Here is a 19,954-nt window from a genome sequence, read left to right as displayed (position 1 = left end):
CCAAGTGTAAAGACAAATTCTAACAGATTGAATTTCTTTTTGGACCAGCCATATGTTCTTTAGAAAAGACACATCTAAAACAAGGATATGGGAAGTTGAGGGCAAAGGGATAGAAAAGGATACACAAGGTAGGCATGAAACTGAAGAAAGCTGATGGGGCTGCATTAATCACACAAAACAGACATTAAGGTATAAAAGCATTTTAGGAATCATAGGGTCACTATGTTTTTATAAAAGAAACAATCTATTAGGCAGATGTAATAGTTCAAAACCAGGCACATAATATGAGTCTTGTAGAACAGAATCACAGTGAGAAACTGATGAAAGCTCAAGTGTACTTGGAAGTGCTAACATTCTTTATGATAGAAAACATTTGAACAGGCCGGGTGCGGTGGCTCACACCTGTAATCCCAGCACTTTAGGAGGCTGAGATGGGCAGATCACTTACGCTCAGGAGTGCAAGGCAAGCCTGAGCAACATAGTGAAACTGTCTACAAAAAATATGAAAATTAGCCAGCCTGGGCTGGGCACAGTGGATCACACATGTAATCCCAGCACTTTGGGAGGCCAAGACAGGCAGATCACGAGGTCAGGAGATTGAGATCATCCTGGCTAACACGGTGTGTAACCCCTTCTCTCCTAAAAACACAAAAAATTGGCCAGGCACGGTGGCTCACGCCTGTAATCCCAGTACTTTGGGAGGCCAAGGCAGGCGGATCACGAGGTCAGGAGTTCGAGACCAGCCTGACCAGCATGGTGACATCCCGTCTCGACTAAAAATACAAAAAATTAGCTGGATGTGGTGGTGTGTACCTGTAATCCCAGCTACTAAGGAGGCTGAGGCAGGAGAATCGCTTGAACCCGGGAGGCAGAGGTTGCAGTGAGCCAAGATTGCACCATTGCACTCCAGCCTGGGCAACAGTGCGAGACTCTGTCTCAAAAAAAAAAAAAAAATTAGCCAGGCATGGTGGCACACGCCTGTAGATCCAGCTAATCAGGAGGCTGAGGCAGGAGAATTGCTTGAACCCGGGAGGCAGAGGTTGCAGTGAGCCGAGATTGGGTGACTGCATTCCAGCCTCGACAACAGAGTGAGACTCCGTCTCAAAAAAAAAAAAAAAAAAAAAAAAGGCTGGGCACAGTGGCTCACACCTGTAATCCCAGCACTTTGGGATGCCCGAGGCAGGTGGATCACCTGAGTTCACGAGTTTGCGACCAGCCTGGCCAACATGGTGAAACCCCGTGTCTACTAAAAATACAAAAAATTAGCCAGGCGTGGTGGTGGGCGCCTGTAATCCCAGCTACTCAGGAGGCTGAGGCAGGAGAATTGCTTGAACCCAGGAGGCAGAGGTTGCAGTAAGCCGAGATTGTGCCATTGCACTCCAGTCTGGGCAATAAGAGCAAAACTCCATTTCAAAAACAAACAAACAAAAAAAACAACTCAACCCAGAATTTTTTTTTTTTTTTTTGAGACGGAGTCTTGCTCTGTTGCCCAGGCTGGAGTGCAGTGGTGTGATCTCGGCTCACTGCAAGCTCCGCCTCCCATCAACCCAGAATTCTATATCCAGTGCAGACACACTTAAAGAACGAAGGCAAAATACAAACATCCTCAAATGAAGCAAACCTAAGATATGTATTTCTTGCCAGCAGACTTGCCTGAAAAGAAATGCCACAGGAAACTCCTGGTAGAAGGGAAATGATACCAGAGGGAAAGCGGGAACTTTGGGAATTAAACAATAGTAATAGAGATCGCACAAATATTTTATCTTTAAAATATGGCTGGAGGCGGCTGGGCGCGGTGGCTCACGCCTGTAATCCCAGCACTTTGGGAGGCTGAGGCGGGCGGATCCCAAGGGCAGGAGATGGAGACCATCCTGGCTAACACGGTGAAACCCCGTCTCTACTAAAAATACAAAAAAATTAGCCGGGTGTGGTGGTGGGTGCCTGTAGTCCCAGCTACTTGGGAGGCTGAGGCAGGAGAATGGCGTGAACCCAGGAGGCAGAGCTTGCAGTGAGCCAAGATCACACCACTGCACTCCAGCCTGGGCGACAGAGCAAGACTCTGTCTCAAAAAATAAAAGGAAAAAACAAATATGGCTGGAGGCCGGGTGCGGTGTAATCCTAGCACTTTGGGAGGCCGAGGTGGACAGATCACTTGAGCTCAGGAGTTTGAGACCAACATGGTGAAATACTGTCTCTACTAAAGATACAAAAAAATGACCAGGTGCGGTGGCTCACACCAGCACTTTGGGAGGCTGAGGTGCTTGGGATCACAAGGTCAGGAGTTTGAGACCAGCCTGGCCAGCATGGTGAAACCCCATCTCTACTAAAAATACAAAAAATTAGCTGGGCATGCTGGTGGGTGCCTGTAGTGCCAGCTACTCCGGAGGCTGAGGCAGGAGAATTGCTTGAACCTGGCAGGCGGAGGTTGCAGTGAGGCGAGATCACACCACTGCACTCCAGCCTGGGCAACAGAGCGAGATTCTGGAAAAAACAAAACAAAACAAAAAACAAAAAAGCAAAAGCAAACAAACAAAACTCAATAGTAAGAAAACAAACAGGCCAGGCACGGTGGCTCATGCCTGTAATCCCAACACTTTGGAAGGCCGAGGCAGGTGGATCACTTGAGGTCAGGAGTTGAAGACCAGTCTGGCCAACATGGTGAAACCCCCTCTCCAGTAAAAATACAAAAATCAGCCAGTGTGGTGGCACATGCCTGTAATCCTAGCTACGCAGGAGGCTGAGGGAGTTGAATCACTTGAACCTGGGCGGCGGAAGTTGCAGTGAGCTGAAATCATGCCACTGCACCCCAGCCTGGGCAACAGAGCATGACTCCATCTCAAAAAAAAAGAAAAGAAAAGAAAAAAGAAAACAACCCAATATTTTAAAGTGTGCAAAATATATAAAGAGACATTTCATCAAAGATGCTATATAGATGGCAACTAAGCACATGTGGAAAAAATGCTTAACGTCATCAGACATTAAGGAAATGCAAGGAAAACCACTATTAGATATGTCTACACACCTATTAGAATGGCTAAAATAAACTTTTTTAAAAACTAAGCTGGGGCCGGGCGTGGTGGCTCACACCTGTAATCCCAGCACTTTGGGAGGCTGAGACGGGTGGATCATCTGAGCTCAGGAGTTGGAGACCAGCCTGGCCACCCAACAAGGTGAAACCCCGTCTCTACTAAAAATACAAAAATTAGCTGGGTGAGGTGGTGGGTGCCTGTCAGCCCAGCTACTCAGGAGGCTGAGGCACGAGAATCACTTGAACCCGGGAGGTGGAGGTTGCTGTGAGCCAAGATCACGCCATTGCACTCCAGCCTGGGCAACAAGAGCAAAACTCTGTCTCAAAAACAAATAAACAAGAAAAGGTTTTAAAAATTGATAAACCACTAGCAAGAGAGAGAGGACACATCAGGCTTGAGAGAAGTGACCTCATCATAGACTGTGCAGACATTAAAATGCATAGGCATATTAGGAACTAGATATTACTAAGGCAGTAAACCAGACCACTAGCAAATTCGTTGAAAAACACAATTTATCAACTATTAGTTGATAATACTGATACGCATCTTCTGTGTGCCAGGACCTTGAGGCCCTGCTCCAGGCAGAAACTCGGCAGTGGTTGGGAAGGCATCAGATGTCAGATGGCACAAGAGGACTCAGAGCTGAGGGACAATGGGAAAGAACACAGAGGAATCCAGCCATTTCCACAGCGCCCAGCTCTGCCGTGGGAGGCTGGGAACAGCCCAGCACTACCACCCTGTGACTGGGAGGACCAGACCACAAAATGCAGCTTCCCTGAACCTCTTCTTGGTGATGGGGTTGATGTGGTCAAGGTAGAGACGGGTATGTCCGGAGCCTCAAGCAACCTGCCCATACCTGCTGGGACCAGGCCGAGGTGCCCAGGGAGTAAGAGGCAGCATCCTCGAAGAGCACAGATGAAAGAGGCCCTGAGAAGTGTTGGTTGGCCAGGTGCTGTGGCTCACATCTGTAATCCCAACACTTTGGGAGGCTGAGGCGGGAGGATCACTCGAGCCCAAGAGTTCAAGACCAGCCTGGGCAACATAGTGAGACTCATCTCTACAAAAAATAAATAATAGAAAGAAAAACGTGAGTTGGCCAGGCATGGTGGCTCACGCCTGTAGTCCCAGCCATTCAGGAGGCTGAGGTGGGAGGATCACTTAAGGCCAGGAGTTCAAGACAAGCTTGGGCAACACACTGAGACCCTGTCTCTACAAAAAATAATAATTAGCCAGACGTGGCGATGCATGCCCAGGCTCCCAGCTACTTGGGAGGCTGAGGCAGGAGGATCGCTTGAGCCTGGGAGGTCAAAACTGCAGTGAGCCGGACTGCACCACTGCACTCCAGCCTGGGTGACAGTGTGAGACCCTGTCTCAAAAAAGAAAAAAGAAAAGAAAAATGTGCTCTTAAGAGCCAGTTCTCCACTCCTCTACCTCAGGAGCCACCCCAGAACCCATCCACTTTGAGGACACAAGATCCCAGCCCACTCAGCCCTGGGAGTCCAAAGACATTTTAAACAGAGCCTCTCTTCACATTTATTAATTCCTGGGAGGAATGAGGGAGCCTTCTCCAGCCCCCCAGGGACCCCGGCCTTCTGCTGCAACAGGAGGGGAGGGAGCCAGTCCAGAATCCCCGGCACTTCTGAGGACACCAACAGCACCCTGGGCCCGCGGCTGCATCAGCTTTCTAGACAACGGAGGAAAAGAGAAACGGTGGAGGAGGGGAAACCCTATGCCCTCCTCCTCGCGGAAATCAAGGCCGACCTCCCTGACGTCCCCCCGGAAGGAAGCGCGTGATCGGCTGCCGGCCGAGACCCCCATCTGCGCCTCCAGCCGCAGGGCCTTTGCTGGGCGGTTCCTCGCCCACAATTCCCCCACGAGCCCTGGGGAGACCCAGCGCTAACCACGGTGCCCAAGGGAGGAGCCGGGAGAGGCCCTGAGGTGCGCACAGCCCCGGCAAAGGCCAGCAGACGGAACCAGCACCCGGGGCCCAGGGAAGCGTCACCTGCCACCAGGAGCTGCACAGGGTCGCTGAGCTCCGACTCGAAGGTGTTGGGCCCCCAGGAGCGGTAGCGGCACCGGTAGTCGCCAGCGTGCTGGGGCCCCACGAAGACCAGCTCGAGGTTCGCCGCGGCCCCGGGGGTGCGGACCGTCTGCACGGCCTTCGTCTCGCCGTCGCGCAGCAGCTCGAAGGTGACGTCGGGGATGGGCCCCTCGCAGCGCAGGACGGCGTCTCGGCCCGCGGGCACCGCCCCACTCCACGCTGCCCGGAGCTGAGGCCTGGGAGCGGGTCCTGGGCGGAGCGGGCGGGCGGTCGGGCCAGGCCACACCCCGCGCCTGCGCCTCAGCCCCGGCTTCCTCTTCCCTCCGTCTCCTTCCCGGGGGCAGAGGGCTCCTCCGGCCCCGCCGAGCTGCGCCCGCTGCCTTCACACCCGGGACGTCCGCGCGACACGTGAGTGTCTGCTGTTCCCCGCACCCCTCCCCCAGGACCGTGGAAGTCCCGGATTCGGGCCTGCCCTGGGGCTTCTGCGGTCCCCAGCCTCGGGCACTCTGACGGGTGAAGGGAAGAAGAAATGATGGAGAAAACGGTGCTCCTTCGTGGAGGGACCAAAAAAGGACATACGATCTATGTCAATAGATGAAGGTTTTCCCTCCATAAGTTTAACTTTAAAAGTGTATTTAAGGTGCCGGGCGCAGTGGCTCACACCTGTAGTCCCAGCACTTTGAGAGGCCGAGGCAGGCGGATTGCCTGAGCTCAGGAGTTCCAGACCAGCCTGGGTAACACGGTGAAACCCCGTCTCTACTAAAATACAAAAAATTAGCCGGGCGTGGCAGCGTGCGCCTGTAATCCCAGCTACTCGGGAGGCGGAGGCAGGAAAATTGCTTGAACCTGCGAGGCAGAGGTTTCAGTGAGCCAAGATCGCGCCACTGCACTCCAGCCCGGGTGACAGAGTGACACTCCGTCTCAAAAACAAACAAACAAACAACAAAAAACAAAACAAAACTGTAAGGAATCAAAGGTTACAAAATCCTGGAAGATTTTGGTGATGCTGTTGATAATTTCAGGGAAATTAATGAAGTACACGTAAGTACTTGATTTAAATGTGTATTCTATTCAATAGTTTGAGTATCTTGCCATGGAAGATACTTAGCCCAGCCTAGCAGAAAAGTGCAATATGTATAATATACTTTCGCTTTTAAAAGTTATATTCCCTATCCATTTTGAAATGCTGGGCAAACTACATGAAGTTATTTGCAATTAATTGAGAGCTAATCAGGAATTTTGAAAGCTTGATTGGATTAACAAACTACAATGTTGAAATTTGGTAAAATCATAATGTTGATTTTTACTGTGAAACGTTTTCTTCTAAGATAGATATACACATCCTAGTTTAATTTTGTGTCTTAGTGTGGATTTACAAATTTACTACAGTTATTCTGAGCCCAGGAACCCAATCAGATTTCAGGCCAGTTTGATACTGGCTGTTCTTAATTCTAACAGGAGAGTAGGACATCATACTAAATGTTATGTCAGTGGGACTGTGTTGTCTGTGGAGCTTAGTAAATTAATCATTTTCTTCAGACTTTAAGGAGAGTGATAAATAAAATTTGGAGTCATAGGATATAGATGTACAATTTAAAGATTAAACATTTTTTTTTTTTTGAGATGGAGTTTCGCTCTTGTTGCCCAGGCTGGAATGCAGTGGCACGACCTGGACTCACTGCAAACTCCACCTCCCGGGTTAAAGCGATTCTCCTGCTTCAGCCTCCCAAGTCGCTGGGATTACAGGCATGTACCACCACAGCTGGCTAATTTTGTATTTTTAGTAGAGACAGGGTTTCTCCACGTTGGCCAGGCTGCTCTTGAACTCCTGACTTTGTGATCCACCCGCCTTGGCCTCCCAAAGTGCTGCGATTACAGGCATGAGCCACCTTGCCTGGCCAAGGTTAAACATTTTTCATCAATTGTGGATGGTGGCTTATAACACTGCAAGAATAGGCTGGGCATGGTGACTCACAACTGTAATCCCAGCACTTTGGGAGGCAGAGGCGGGCAGATCACAAGGTCAGGAGTTCAAGATCAGCCCGGCCAACATAAAAAAACCCCGTCTCTACTAAAAATACAAAAATTAGGTGGGCATGGTGGCATGCGCCTCTAATACCAGCTACTTGGGAGGCCGAGGCAGGAGAACTGCTTGAACCCAGAAGGTGAAGGTTGCAGTGAGCTGAGATTGCACCACTGCACTCCGGCCTGCAAGAATAAAAGTAAGTTATCCAAAAAAAAAGGAGAAGAAAAGGGAGGAAGGAAGGAGAGAGATGGGGTGGGGGGGAGATAGAGAAATAAACAGAAAGAAGGAAGAAAAAAGAAGAAAGAAAAGAGAGAAAGAAGGAAGGAAGAAAGAAAGAAGGAAAGAAAGGAAGGAAAAAAAGAAAAGAAAAAAGAGGAAGAAGGAAAGAAAGAAGGAAAGAACGAAAGGAAGAAAGAAAGAAGGAAAGAAAGAAAGGAAGAAAGAAAGAAAGAGGGAAGAAAGAAAGAAAAGAAGAAAGGGAAGAAAGGAAGGAAGAAAGAAAGAAAGAAAGAAAGGAAGAAAAGAAAAAGAAAGAAAGAAAGAAAAAGAAAGGAAAGAAAGAAAAAAGAAGAAAGGAAAGAGAAAACGGTCCTCCCAGCAAAGGGCACGACTTCAAGGTCTGGAGGTCAGACCTGTGCCCTCAGGCTCTGCTGGGCTCTGAGTCCTGCAGACGTCGATGAGGAAATCAGAGGGACAAACAGAGCTGGGGACGGCGGGGATGGGGAGAAGGACACATCAGCCGTGCGCCTGCGGGACCGGGGCCGGGGCGGGGCGTCCAGTATGACGACTGACATGGCCAGTAAGGAAAACAGGGCAGCCACAGAGCTGCAGGGATCTGACCAAGAAAACCTGGGTCCAGCCTCCCTGCTGCCGACCACCATGCTACACGTGACCTACGGGCTTGCGTCCGTGGGAAATAAGCCGAAATTCCAGGCGTCCCCAGACCCTCGACCACCGATCGCCTGCTCCCCGCCGGGGTAGGCGATGGGGGCTGAACCAAGACCCAGAGCGCTGCCGTCGGACGCCCAAGGAAAGAGGGGAAAGACAGGAGGCCCCGAGGGGCACTGAACCCGCGCCCGCCCTCGCTGGTGCCCCGTGAGCTCACCGTCCACGCGCAGCTCCAAGCGCTCGCTGGGCGCGGAGCCCGCGAAAGGCGGCTTCAGGTCCACGTAGACGCAGCTGTAGTTGGCGGAGTCAGCCACGGAAATGTTGTGCAGCTCGAAGAGGGCCTCGGTCCCAGCGGGGCTCTGGAAACGGTGCACGCGGCGCCCGCCCCCGTCCTCGCGCACCAGGGCGAAGCGCGCGCCCTCCAAGGGCGCCAGGCACCGCAGCCGCAAGGCCCTGCCGGACTCCGGCTCCGAGGAGAACTCCGGTGCGGGCAGCGTCTCTGCGGAGCAGCACGCGAGCTGACCCGGGCGCCCCGCGGATGGCTCGGCCCTGACGCGTGGTCTGGGCTCACGCTCTTTGCCTTGGCTGCGTCTTCTGCCCGCAGTGATCTGGCCAGCTTCCTCCCTCGCCTCCTCGGGCCCGCCCCACCTTTCCATCCCAGTCCTTCTTGGATATCTCACATGCACCCTTTCACTGTTTCTTAGTAATTTGTTTGTCTACAGACACAGGCGGGAAGCGGGGACGGGGACATGTTTTGTGTATGGCTTGATGCCTGGTGCACGATGCCGCTCAGTAGTGGATTTGCTCCACGAGCGTCTTCTGGGCACCGCCCCAATGCCCGCGCCACCGAGGGGCCCCTGTGGTCCGCTGGGCATGGGGTTCGCTGTCCAGTGCTCAGAGTATGCTAAATACCATCAGGCCAAAGGCAAGCGAGCGGAGGAGCTGCCTCAGCAGAGGCCCTCAGTGCTCACCCAGACCTGGCAGCTGGGATGGGACCCTGGCTAGGTGGTACCCCCTGTGGCCTAGGCCAGAACTGTTCACCCAGTTATTCTCTGTGGGGCCTGAAGGTTGTCACGCTTATCGTCCTATTTGCAGTTTAGGACCCTGAATCCGGGGGTGGGCGGGTAAAGTTGGGATTGGACCCTGGCCCAGAGCGCTGCACTTCCCCAGACTACACCTGGTACTGCTTCTGCTCCCCAGGGACCCAGCCGCGTCCCTGTCCCTGCTGGCCCCGGCTCACCATCACTCAGAATCAGCTCGACCGGCGCGCTGTCCCCGGACCAGGTGTTTTGGTTGTCATGCAGCCGGTAGCGGCAGGTGTAGTGACCTCCATCCCCCAGGGCCACCGCGTTCAGGTGAAAGAAGATGCGGTCTGGGCTGGTGCTGCTCCTGGGTACCAGCAGCTCTTTCTCCCCGCGCCGCAGCTGGAAGTCCACACCACTCAGGGGAGCCATGCAGGTGAGGGTCACCTCGCTGCCGGGGCGCAGGACCTGGGTGGACTCTCCACGGTGCATCAGCACAGGCGGTGGTGGTGCAGCTGCAATGCAGGCAGCGTTACTAGGCTGCCCCATCCGTGGAGCTGCCCTCTGCCCATTCCCCAGACCTCTGCCCTCCGGGTGGCAACCCCAGGAACACCCTTCCATTCTTTTTTTTTTTTTTGAAACGGAGTTTCGCTCTTGTTGCCCAGGCTGGAGTGCAGTGGCGCCATCTCGGCTTACTGCAACCTCTGCCTCCCAGGTTCAAGGGATTCTGCTGCCTCAGCCTCCCGAGTAGCTGGGACTACAGGCACCTGCTACCACACCTGTCTAATTTTTGTATTTTTAGTAGAGACAGGGTTTCATCATGTTGGAGAGACTGGTCTTGATCTCTTGACCTCATGATCTGCTGGCCTCAGCCTCCCAAAGTGCTGGGATTATAGGCATGAGCCACCGGACCCAGCCCACCCTTCCATTCTTTGGGCATCCTCTGCTCAAACTCCTTTGTAACCATCAGACCCAGGCAACTGTGTGGCCAGCTTTCTGGACCTGGTCCTGGGCAAGGGCATTCAGCATGGAGGTCAGGGTGAATGTGGTCATGCCCCCTGTATCCTCCTCCCCCAACAGCCCCCCGAGATGGTTCCCACAGCCACCGAGCTCTTCAATGGTCACAGTAGCACTGGGCTCAGAGAGGGCGCCTTCCCCATGGGTCCGGTAGTTGCAGCTATAGTTGCCAGCCCGATGGACTGGAAAGGTGGCCTCCACATCCTTCTGGGCTTCAGGCACCTCCAGAAACTCATGGTCGCCTTCCCGCCTCAGCAGAAAAGTCACACCCCGCAGCCCGCCTCGGCACACTGCTGTTGTGTTCAGGCCGGGGGTGATCCAGGACACTGGCGTCATTGAGAGCCAGGGAGCAGGCAAGGACTCTGTGGGTGGGTGGAGTTGAAGAGCGGTTCTGCATAACATGGGAAACGTGGGAAGCCCAGCAGAACCTGGCCCCACACTCAAAACTGTGAAGGAGACAGGGACGGAGGGCATTGCTGGGAGAAGGCAGGCAGGCACCAGTGGAAACAAGGCATATGGCAAGAGAAAAGAGTGTGTGGGAGCTGTACGGCATGCCGGCCCTGCTGGGGACACAGCCATGTATTCCTCACAACACTCTGGGGTTAACACAGACATCATCCCCATTTGACAGATGGGAAGATTGGGGCTCAGAGACATCAGGTGACTTGGAGGAAGGAAGACCCCCCAATCAACAACCTACCCACTGCCTCCTGGCCCCCAATTCATGCCCCGGCTCACTTGGCCCTGTCAGCTCCAGGAGCTTGCTCAGCTGGGTCCATCCTGTGGACAAGCCTGAGCGGCAGCGGTAGCGGCCCTGGGTGTCACCTGTCAGCAGGAACTGGTGCTCGATGGCAGGTGAGTCAAGATGCACAGGCTCCTGGGCCACCCCATTCTTGAACAGCTGGAAGTCTGGGGTCTCCAGGCGGGCCTGGCACGTCAGCGTCACATTGGCCGAGGGTTTCAGCAGCGATTCGGACTCTGCCCACAGGCTGGGCTGGGGGTCATAAACTGCAAAGGGGTGGCTGGGCTCAGCTCAGTGCCAGAGAGACAGGGCTCCCCCACGGCCTGGGCCCGCCACTCCCAGACCTCACCCCTGCACTCACATGTGGCTGCTTCTGTCCCTGGGCCCCAGGGGAGACCTGCAGAGACAGCCCCCATGAGGCTCCCGTTCCCGCTGCCTCCCGCCCCAGGGACCCAGACCCCAGGAGGCCTCACCCCAGAGCAAGAGAAAGACCACCAGCATGGACATGATGGTCGCGCTCACTCCGGTGCAGTGAGTGTCTGGGGTGAGTGTCTGCAGCGATGAGGCCCCGAGGGAGGGCGGCTCGGGCGGCTCGGGCACTGACCTCTTCCCTTGTTTGTCCTTCCCGGAAGGCAGGGGCAGGGCCCATGGGGTCAGGGCAAAGGGTGAACTTCTGAGGCCTCAGGATGCCCAGCAACAATTATAATCAATAATCATGTATGATTAATAAACTAAATCAAGAGTGATAAAATGATGCTAAAACCACCTCATCCTCATTTCAGTGTTGGATCCTGGATCCTGTTCTAGAAGGAGACGCTGAGTTCTCCCCACTCTACCTGGAGCTGCTGAGGTCAAGTGGAGAGTGCCAGGGCTGAAGCCCAGCGAGCCCCTCCCCGTCACACCACACCGCACGTGACACCAAAGGTGGGGTTCACTTCACTTTCTGCGGTTGCCCTCACATGGGCTGTCTGAAGGTGCACCGTCACTCTTCCTGAGGACTGTGGTTCCTTCTCCATCACTGGTTCATTCTGCATGGCGTGACCCACCACGGCTCTGGGGTCAGATTCCCACCCAGGTCATTTGGCTGAGACCTGCACGTCCCAGGCCTACCTGTGCCATGTGCTCAGTTACCTGAGCTGCTGGTGGCCACTCATGTGGCTATAGCCTGCTGCCTGGAGGCCACGCCTCCCGCTTCCCCTGCCTCCCCCTCTCCCTGTGGCCTCTCTCTCACCACAGCCTGTTGGGATGGAACAGGACAGGGGTGAGACTGTGGTGCTTTCACACTCAGCCTCCATGGACATCCTGTCATTCCCACCCCGGGAGGTCTGGTCCCCACCCTGGGTGTCCCAGCCTAGCTCCGCTACGAGTGTGAGGGCCCAGGGCAACCGCCTAGCCCTCATCTGCCCCTGCACTGCATCCCCCCCACTCACTCATTCCACAGGCATTTATTGAGTATCTACTGTGTGCAGATGCAAAGAAGACAGTGGGATAACTGGGCAAGGAGCATTCCGGGCAGAGGGAGCAGCCAGTGCAAAGATGGGAGATGCGGTTGCAGTGAGAAGGAGCCGAGGAGACCAGGAGTTGAGGCGACTACAGAGCGATTGCAGAGCTCAGAGACGTGATGAAGACCAGCTGCGCACTGCAGCGGCTCTGGCTTCTGCTGTGAGGGACGGAGAGCTGTGGAGACGCCCTCTGTTTGGTCCCATTTCCCTATTGCTGAGCACCTGCTGCATGCTCTCTGTCCTGCTCAGAGCCAGTACCTGGAGGGAGGCTGTGTGTTCTGGGTGGACTGGGGGAGAATGCATTCTTTGCAGAAGAGACAACCAGGTGCTGAGGCCTGAAGTTATAACCAGACCTGGGGCACTCAGACAAGGACTGGTGGCCAGCCAGAGGAGCAGAGCTCAGGGTGTGCACAGAACTCAGAAGTCAGATCATTGAACAGTGGCTGAACCTTTCAGTCCATTGGCAGTGAGGCAGCCCAGGCAGCCAGAGGCCTGGTCAAATCTGAGGTCTGCAGAGATGGAGCTGTCAGTCTGTTTCCTTTGGCAGTCCCAACACCAGCCTCGTTGCACCCTCCTCTTAGCTCTCCTGGGTTCTCCAGCCCTGAGGGTGGTGGCAGCTTCCTGCAAGTATCCAGCTCTGAGATTCTGCAACATCCACTTTTGCTCTCTGAGCCTTGCAAAACCTGCACAGTCCCTGACTTATATCCCCTCTGTTTGAAATACCTAGTGTGGTTTCTATTTCCTGACTTGACTCTGACTGGTGTGGTATTTGGTATAAAGAAGGTTCCCTGGCCAGGTGCAGTGGCTCATGCCTATAATCCCAACACTTTGGGAAGCTGAGGCAGGAGGATCACTTGAGCCCAGGAGTTTGAGACCCGCCTAGGCAATATGGTGAGACGCTGTCCCTGCAAAAAATTTTAAAATTAGCCAGGTGTGGTGATGCAAGTCTGTCATCCCAGCTGCTTGGGAGGCTGAGGTGGGAGGATCACCTGAGCCTAAGAAGTCGCGGCTGCAATAAGCCGTGATTGCACCACTGCACTCCAGCCTGGGTGACTGAGTGAAACCCTGCCTCCTTCCCCAAAAAAGAAAAGTCCCATGAAACAGACCTACAAAGGTGAGATTCTGGGATTGATCTGGTTCTGACCTCGGTCAGGAATGCAGTGCTGAGCCTCTTGCCAACAGAATATGAGACACTAGAAAGCCATAGCATGCGGTTTCATCATGTTTAACTGTCACCTGTGGTTGCCTGAGATGAAGTGCTGACTGGAGCGAGCACCTTAGGAGACACAGTGGCCACTGCACGGAGCAGCTGGTAGCAGCAACGGTGACCATGTGGACTGTGGGGTGGGTTGGCTGCTTTTGACAGTGCCAGAGAACTTAAAGAAATAGCCACACCTGTCGGAGACCCCAGTTCTTGCCCACCTTTGCATGGACGAACCTCTCGCCAAAGTGGAGCTTGCCGCCCTCCCTGGGGTAAGAGCCCATCCCACATGTCCCCAGCCAGGCCAGGGTGGCCGGTGGGCTATCGTCAAAGGGACTGTGCATCCAGGGTTCTCCACACCCAAGGCCGCCCCTGCACTCCCAGCAGGAGGGCGCCCGCACCGGCGGCCTGAAAAAGGCTGGGCCAGCAGACAGCGCACTCACGCCCGGGACCCCGCAATGCCGCGTGTCCGCGACCTCCCGCTCAGGGCGTCCTCGGGTCAGAGCGCAGCGCGGCCCCCGTGCCGCTTCTGGTGCTCGTTGAGGTTGCAACGGTGGCTGAAAGGCTTCCCGCACTCGCCGCAAGCGTAGGGCCTCTCGCTCGTGTGCGTGCGCCGGTGGCTTAAGAGCTCCGACTTGCGCACGAAGGCTTTGCTGCAGTGGGCGCAGACGAACGGCCTCTCTCCAGAGTGCAGGCGCTGGTGCTGGCGCAGCTCGGAGCTGCCGCGAAAGGCCTTGCCGCAGTCGGCGCACTCGAAGGGCCGCTCATCAGTGTGCGTGCGCTGGTGCTGCAGGAGCTGCGAGCTCTCGCGGAAAGCCTTTCCGCACTCGGCGCAGGGGAAGGGCTTCTCGCTGCTGTGCGTGCGCCGGTGCTGCCGCAACCCCACCACACGCACGAAGGCCTTGCCGCAGTCGGGACAGGCGTGTGGCCGTGCGCCCGCGTGGATCTTCAGGTGCTCGGCCAGGTTGGAGCTCTGGCTGAAGGCCTTGCCACAGTCCGGGCAGGCGTGCGGCCGCGCGCCCGTGTGCACGCGCCGGTGCTCCAGGAAATTGGAGTTCCAGCTGAAGGCCTTGCGGCACTCTGGCACTCGTAGGGCTTCTCGCCCGTGTGCGTGCGTCGGTGCTGCACCAACGTGGTGCTTCGGCCGAAGGACTTGCCGCAGTCCGGGCAGCGGAAGGGCTTCAGGCTGCTGTGCGTCTCCTGGTGGTGGATGAGCTGCGAGTGCGCGCGGAAGGCCTTGCCGCACTCCCCGCAAGCGTAGGGCTTCTCTCCGCTGTGGATGCGCTGGTGCTGGCTGAGGTTGGAGCTCCAGGCGAAGGCCTTGCCGCACTCGGGGCACGTGTACGGCTTCTCGCCTGTGTGCACGGGCCGGTGCTGCAGCAAGTAGGAGCCCTGGCTGAACGCCTTGCCGCACTCCCCGCACCGGCAGCCCGGCTCCTCTGGGAGAGGCGAAGGGCGCAACGCCCGGTCTGCAGGCTCGCTCCCGGACCCAGCCCCGTCCCGCCCACCGTCTGCGGGGCCCAGCTCCCTGCTGGGGCCTCCCTGTTCATCCGCCGCCCCCAGTGTGGCTTGCTGCCGCTGACCGTCCCCTGCCTCCCTGGGGATCTCCGTGGAGTTCTCCCAGGCCCCCCAGCCTCCAGACACAGCCCCCTCAGAGGGGCCCCTCGTGGCAGTCTTCACATTGCAGAGGCCCTGGCCTTCCTCTGGGGCCACCTGCAGCGTCCACCCTCCTGGGGACTCCATCTCGCGCCTGTGACCTAAAACAGGAGAGAAAAGGCAAGTGCCTTAGAGAATACAAAGAACACCAGACAGAGGGGGACACGACGGTGGGTGGGCTGTCATCCCCCACTCTTCTCCTCCAGGGCCGTGGATGCCCAGTGCCCTTGGAGCCTGGAGCAGCAAGGCCAGCAGACGAGCTAGACACTCAGGGGACGGGCCAGCACTCTGGGCCTGCCTGACAGGGCCACGTGCACATCCCCACACCCGGCCCGGCTCAGCAGGAGGGGAGGGGGCGCCAGCATCGGGGAAGGACTCAAAGCTGCCCACGCACCTGCACTGGCCCTACTGTGGCACCACTCCCCTCCCCTTGCTTGACGGGGTGGGGCCCCGTGCCAAGCAGGTGGAGACTCCAGTTTGTGAGGAAGACGATGGACCCATCTCCATTCCAGGAGGCTGGAGGACACCGCCTGACCCAAACACAGCTATGTCTGCCTCACCCACTCCACCCTGGCTGGATCCCTGGGTAGTCCCCTCCACACAATATGGGCAGCATGTCCAGGCTGGAGGATCTCAGTGGCTGTTACCCAGGCAATGTCCACACCAGGCCTCTGTGCAGGTCAGACCAGGTGGTCCAAGGCATGGGGTGGCTGTGCAGCCCAGATCCCTGAGAGAGAGCGAGAGAGAGAGGCCAAGGGTGGGAAGGCCTCCTTGGTCCTGAGGCCATGCCTGCCTGTCCAGCCGATCCTTCCCACAGTGAAGTCTCTACAGCGAGCAAAACTCATCCCCATTTGCCCTGAGCACCTTATCATCCTTGTGTAGTCTCCAGCCCCGCTGCCAAGGCAGGGCAGGGACAAGTGTGTGGATGGTGCCGTACTTGGAGGTGGGGCCTGGAAGGGGCCCAGGGGAGCCTCTTGCTCCTCTCCCTCCTCTGTCCTGGGGACCAGCTCCTCTTGGGGATTGGGGGCTGGCACCTGGGGACAGGAAGGTAGCAGGGCAGGGTGAGGTGTTCAGCCTAGCAGATCTGAGGTGAAAACAAGGGGCATGCAGTGCCATGACCCACCCTTCTCTGCACCTGCAGTTCTCAGGACACAGTGCAGAGCGCACAGGTGTGGACTGGAGATCTCTGACTCTGCCGCCCAAGCCAAGACCACCAAATCCCACCTGTCACCATCCCTTTCCCACAGCCCCCAGGCCCTCTCAGCCACCAATCCCCCACTGGCCCCAGTGCTAGCTCAGCTGGGGTCGTGAGCAGGGGAAGCACACCCAGCCCCCAGCCCAGCCCCCACTCATCTGGAGTCCTGGCCCAGCTGACTCCTGCTGTAGCCGCTCCGCCAGGGCAGTGGCCTCCTCAGGGCTGCCTGGCCACTGCTCCTGCGCGTAGGCCTGGATGTCCGGCCTGGATGTCCGGGAGCAGTGTGCCCAATAACTGCTCCAGCACCAAGAGCTCCAGTATCTGCTCCTTGGAGCAGGCCTCGGGCATCAGCCACTGGCAACACAGCTCACGCAGCTGAGCCAGGGCCCCGCTGCCTTCTCGTAGCAGAACCCCTAGGAGCACTGGCCAGGGCTCTTGGAGCTGGGCTCACCCACCATCAGTTCCAGTGGACTCTGGAAGACCTGGGGGCCAGGGCTGATGCCTCACTCATCTGGGCAGCCATCCTGCCCCTTTCCCCGGGAGGGGAAGGCAGCTGCATGGCCCAGGGTACTTTCTCTGCAGCTGGAAACACAAAGGTGAGCCTGTGAGCACAGCAAGGCCAGGAAGGTCCCCTCCTTGGGACCACCTGAGACTGAGTAAAAATGGAAGAATGGGGGTAGCGGTGTTTCTGGCCCCCAGTGTCGGCATCTTTGCCCACCTGTGTGTCCAGGTGCCTGAGGGACACACTGAGGTGCCATGGCTGCTTGTACCATCCCTTCCCCTCTCCCTGCTTTTCTTGAGGGTCCCTGCCCTGCCCTGTCTCCTTGGCTCCCTTCATCCCACACACAGAACACCTAAGGCAGAGACTGTGAACAGGACACCCAGAGTCAGACCAGCAGATGGGTCCTGTTTGTCCCCTCCAGGAAGTGTTTTAAAAATTTAAGTTAGGCCAAGTGTGGTGGCTCACAGCTGTAGTCCCAGCACTTTGGGAGGCCGAGGCGCATGGATCACGAGGTCAGAAATTCCAAGACCAGCCTGGCCAACATGGTGAAACCCCGTCTCTACTAAAAATACAAAAATTAGCCAGGCGTGGTGGCAGGTGCCTGCAATCCCAGCTACTCAGGAGGCTGAGGCAGAGAACTGCTTGAACCCGGGAGGTGGACGTTGCAGTGAGCCAAGACGCACCACTGCACTCCAGCCTGGGTGACAAAGTGAGACTCTGTCTCAGAAAAAAAGAGAATAAAGTACTGATACACACTACAAGATGGATGAATCTTGGAAAGATTATGCGAAGTGTAAACGAAAAAATCAGACCCAAAATACTTCATATTATGTGATTCCGTTTATGTGAAATGTCCAGAACAGATACGTCTATAAGAGGCAGAAAGTAGATTAGTGGTTGCCAGGATCTGCAGGGAAGAGAGAAATGGGAGATACAGCTGTGGGAGTGATGAAAATATTCTGGAATTAGTGGTGATGACTGTGCAACATTGAATATACTAAAAACCACTGAATTACACACTTTAAAAGGATGAATTGTATTTATGTTTTTTAAAAAGTTACCATCCAATCCCAAAAGCTTAAAAACTGTATGACTCCATTCATTTTTCTTTTTCTTTTTTTTTTCTTTTGAGACAGGGTCTGGCTCTGTCACCCAGGCTGGAGTGCAGTGGTGCAATCTCATCTCCCAGGCTCAATCCATCTTCCCACCTCAGCCTCCCAAGGAGCTGGGACATCAAGTGCGTGCCACCATACCCAGCTAATTTTTTTATTTTTTATTTTTCTATTTTTGAGATGGAGTTTCGCTCTTTCACCCAGGCTGGAATGAAGCGGCGCAATCTCGGCTCACTGCAACCTCTGCCCCCAGGATTCAAGCGATTCTCCTGCCTCAGCCTCCCCAATAGCTGGGATTACAGGCACCTGCCACCAGGCCCGGCTTATTTTATTTTATTTTTTAGTAGAGATGGGGTTTCACCATGTTGGCCAGGTTGGTCCCGAATTTTTTTTTTTTTTTTTTTTTTTGAGACAGAGTCTTGCTCTGTCGCCCAGGCTGGAGTGCAGTGGCACCATCTTGGCTCACTGCAAGCTCTGCCTCCCGGGTTCACACCATCCTCCTGCCTCAGCCTCCCAAGTAGCTGGGACTACAGGCTCCCGACACCACGCCCGGGTAATTTTTTGTATTTTTAGTAGAGACGGGGTTTCACCGTGTTAGCCAGGATGGTCTCGATTTCCTGACCTCGTGATCCGCCCGCCTCGGCCTCCCAAAGTGCTGGGATTACAGGCGTGAGCCACCGCGCCCGGCCGGTCAGCCGGTCCAGAACTCTTGACCTCAGATGATCCACGCGCCTCGGCCTCCCAAAGTGCTAGTATTACAGGCGCGAGACACCTCGCCCAGCCTATGCAACATTGGTGAAATGACAAAATGGTAGAAATGAGAACAGATTACTAGTTGACAAAAAGAGGTTAACGGGGAGCAGAGGTAGGAGGGAAGGGTATGCGGCTTTGAAAGGGCAACACGGGGATCCTGTGGTGATGGAAACGTTCTGCGTCTCAATTGTGACATTGTACTCCAGTTTTTCTTTCTCTTCTCTTTTCTTTTTTTGAGACAGAGTCTCGCTCTGTTGCCCAGGCTGGAGTGCAGTGGCGCGATCTGGGCTCACCGCGATCTCCGCCTCCTGGGTACAAGCGATTCTCCTGCCTGAGACTCCCGAGTAGCTGGGATTACAGGCGCCAGCCTCCACACCCGGCTAATTTTTGTGTTTTCAGTAGAGATGGGGTTTCACCATGTTGGTCAGGATGGTCTTGAAGTCCTGAGCTCAAGGGATCCACCCACCTTGGCCTCCCAAAGTGCTGGGATTACAGACATGAGCCACCGCACCTGGCCTCTAGTTTTTCAAGATGCCACCTTTAGGGGAACTGGGTAAAGGGTACATAGGGTATGCATTATTTGTTACTGCATGTGAATTTATAATTACCTCAAATCAAAAGTTAAATTTTTAAAAAAATGACATCTGATTTCAATAAAAATCCGTATTTGTGTATTGAAGAATCAGAAATCCGGGTCCCCCAAGGGCTCATGTTTCTTAAGGCGGAGCCAGGCAGCGCTGCCCCTACATCCAGGGCCTGTGCTGTGCGACCCCGACCCGCCAGCCCCCAGCCCCATCTAACAGGGCTGCCGTCCTGAGTCCGTCCTCGTCGTGGGATAGCATGTGAGCCCCGTAAGGTCCTTCCTGTCGGCCTCACGGCTCCAGCCTCCCCGACGTCCTCACATCCACGCTGCGTGCCCTTTCTGAGCCTGAACGCCCCCTCCTCACCACGACATGATCAGAGCCACCTCCCCCGTCAGTCCCAGCGCCCACGCCAACAACGGGCACCTGTCTGACCAGTCACGGGTATTTGTGTCTCCCCCACAACCCCCAAGGCCTAGGCTGGACAAACGAATACGGAGTGGATAAAGGGGAGGAAGCTGCGGTAGGTGGCGCGAGGCCTGTGCGGGCGGCTCGGAGGCTAGCCCAGCCTGGTGAGCTCCGAAACTACCCGGGGCTGGGGGCTGATGAAAGAATAAATGAATATGGGAAGAAATGATGGCGCGGCAGGGCATGAAGGCGGAGCCACAAGGCTGTTAAGAGTGATGA

General features: G+C 55.5%; 2 protein-coding genes across 2 annotated transcripts; both read right to left on the bottom strand.

The window, feature by feature from the left end:
* Positions 1–4,537: 4,537 nt before the first annotated feature.
* On the bottom strand, positions 4,538–11,328 carry A1BG (alpha-1-B glycoprotein). Its single transcript, XM_055239924.2, has 8 exons — positions 11,239–11,328; positions 11,127–11,162; positions 10,762–11,031; positions 10,113–10,385; positions 9,225–9,521; positions 8,202–8,483; positions 5,032–5,319; positions 4,538–4,713 (listed from the first exon to the last, which is right to left on the bottom strand). Exons 1-8 carry the CDS (start codon positions 11,270–11,272, stop codon positions 4,706–4,708), a joined length of 1,488 nt encoding a protein of 495 aa, XP_055095899.1. The 5' UTR covers positions 11,273–11,328; the 3' UTR covers positions 4,538–4,705.
* Positions 11,329–13,476: 2,148 nt separating this feature from the next.
* Positions 13,477–15,211, bottom strand: ZNF497 (zinc finger protein 497). The gene is given in 2 exon segments (XM_055239942.2): positions 13,477–14,551; positions 14,554–15,211. Coding segments are annotated over 2 exon segments (1,242 nt in total). The 3' UTR covers positions 13,477–13,967.
* Between the last annotated feature and the right edge of the window lie 4,743 nt (positions 15,212–19,954).

Source organism: Symphalangus syndactylus, chromosome 13 (assembly GCF_028878055.3).
Source record: "Symphalangus syndactylus isolate Jambi chromosome 13, NHGRI_mSymSyn1-v2.1_pri, whole genome shotgun sequence".
Classification (NCBI taxonomy): domain Eukaryota; kingdom Metazoa; phylum Chordata; class Mammalia; order Primates; family Hylobatidae; genus Symphalangus; species Symphalangus syndactylus.
This window is presented reverse-complemented; position numbering and strand designations above follow the sequence as displayed.

What these genes read in the sequence shown, in the direction of transcription:
- A1BG (XM_055239924.2), bottom strand. Translation starts at nt 11,272, where the DNA reads ATGTCCATGCTGGTGGTCTTTCTCTTGCTCTGGG. An exon ending in GGTCTTTCTCTTGCTCTGGG is followed by an intron (nt 11,163 to 11,238) that starts GTGAGGCCTCCT and finishes CTGTCTCTGCAG; the next exon opens with GTCTCCCCTGGGGCCCAGGG. An exon ending in AGGGACAGAAGCAGCCACAT is followed by an intron (nt 11,032 to 11,126) that starts GTGAGTGCAGGG and finishes ACCCCTTTGCAG; the next exon opens with TTTATGACCCCCAGCCCAGC.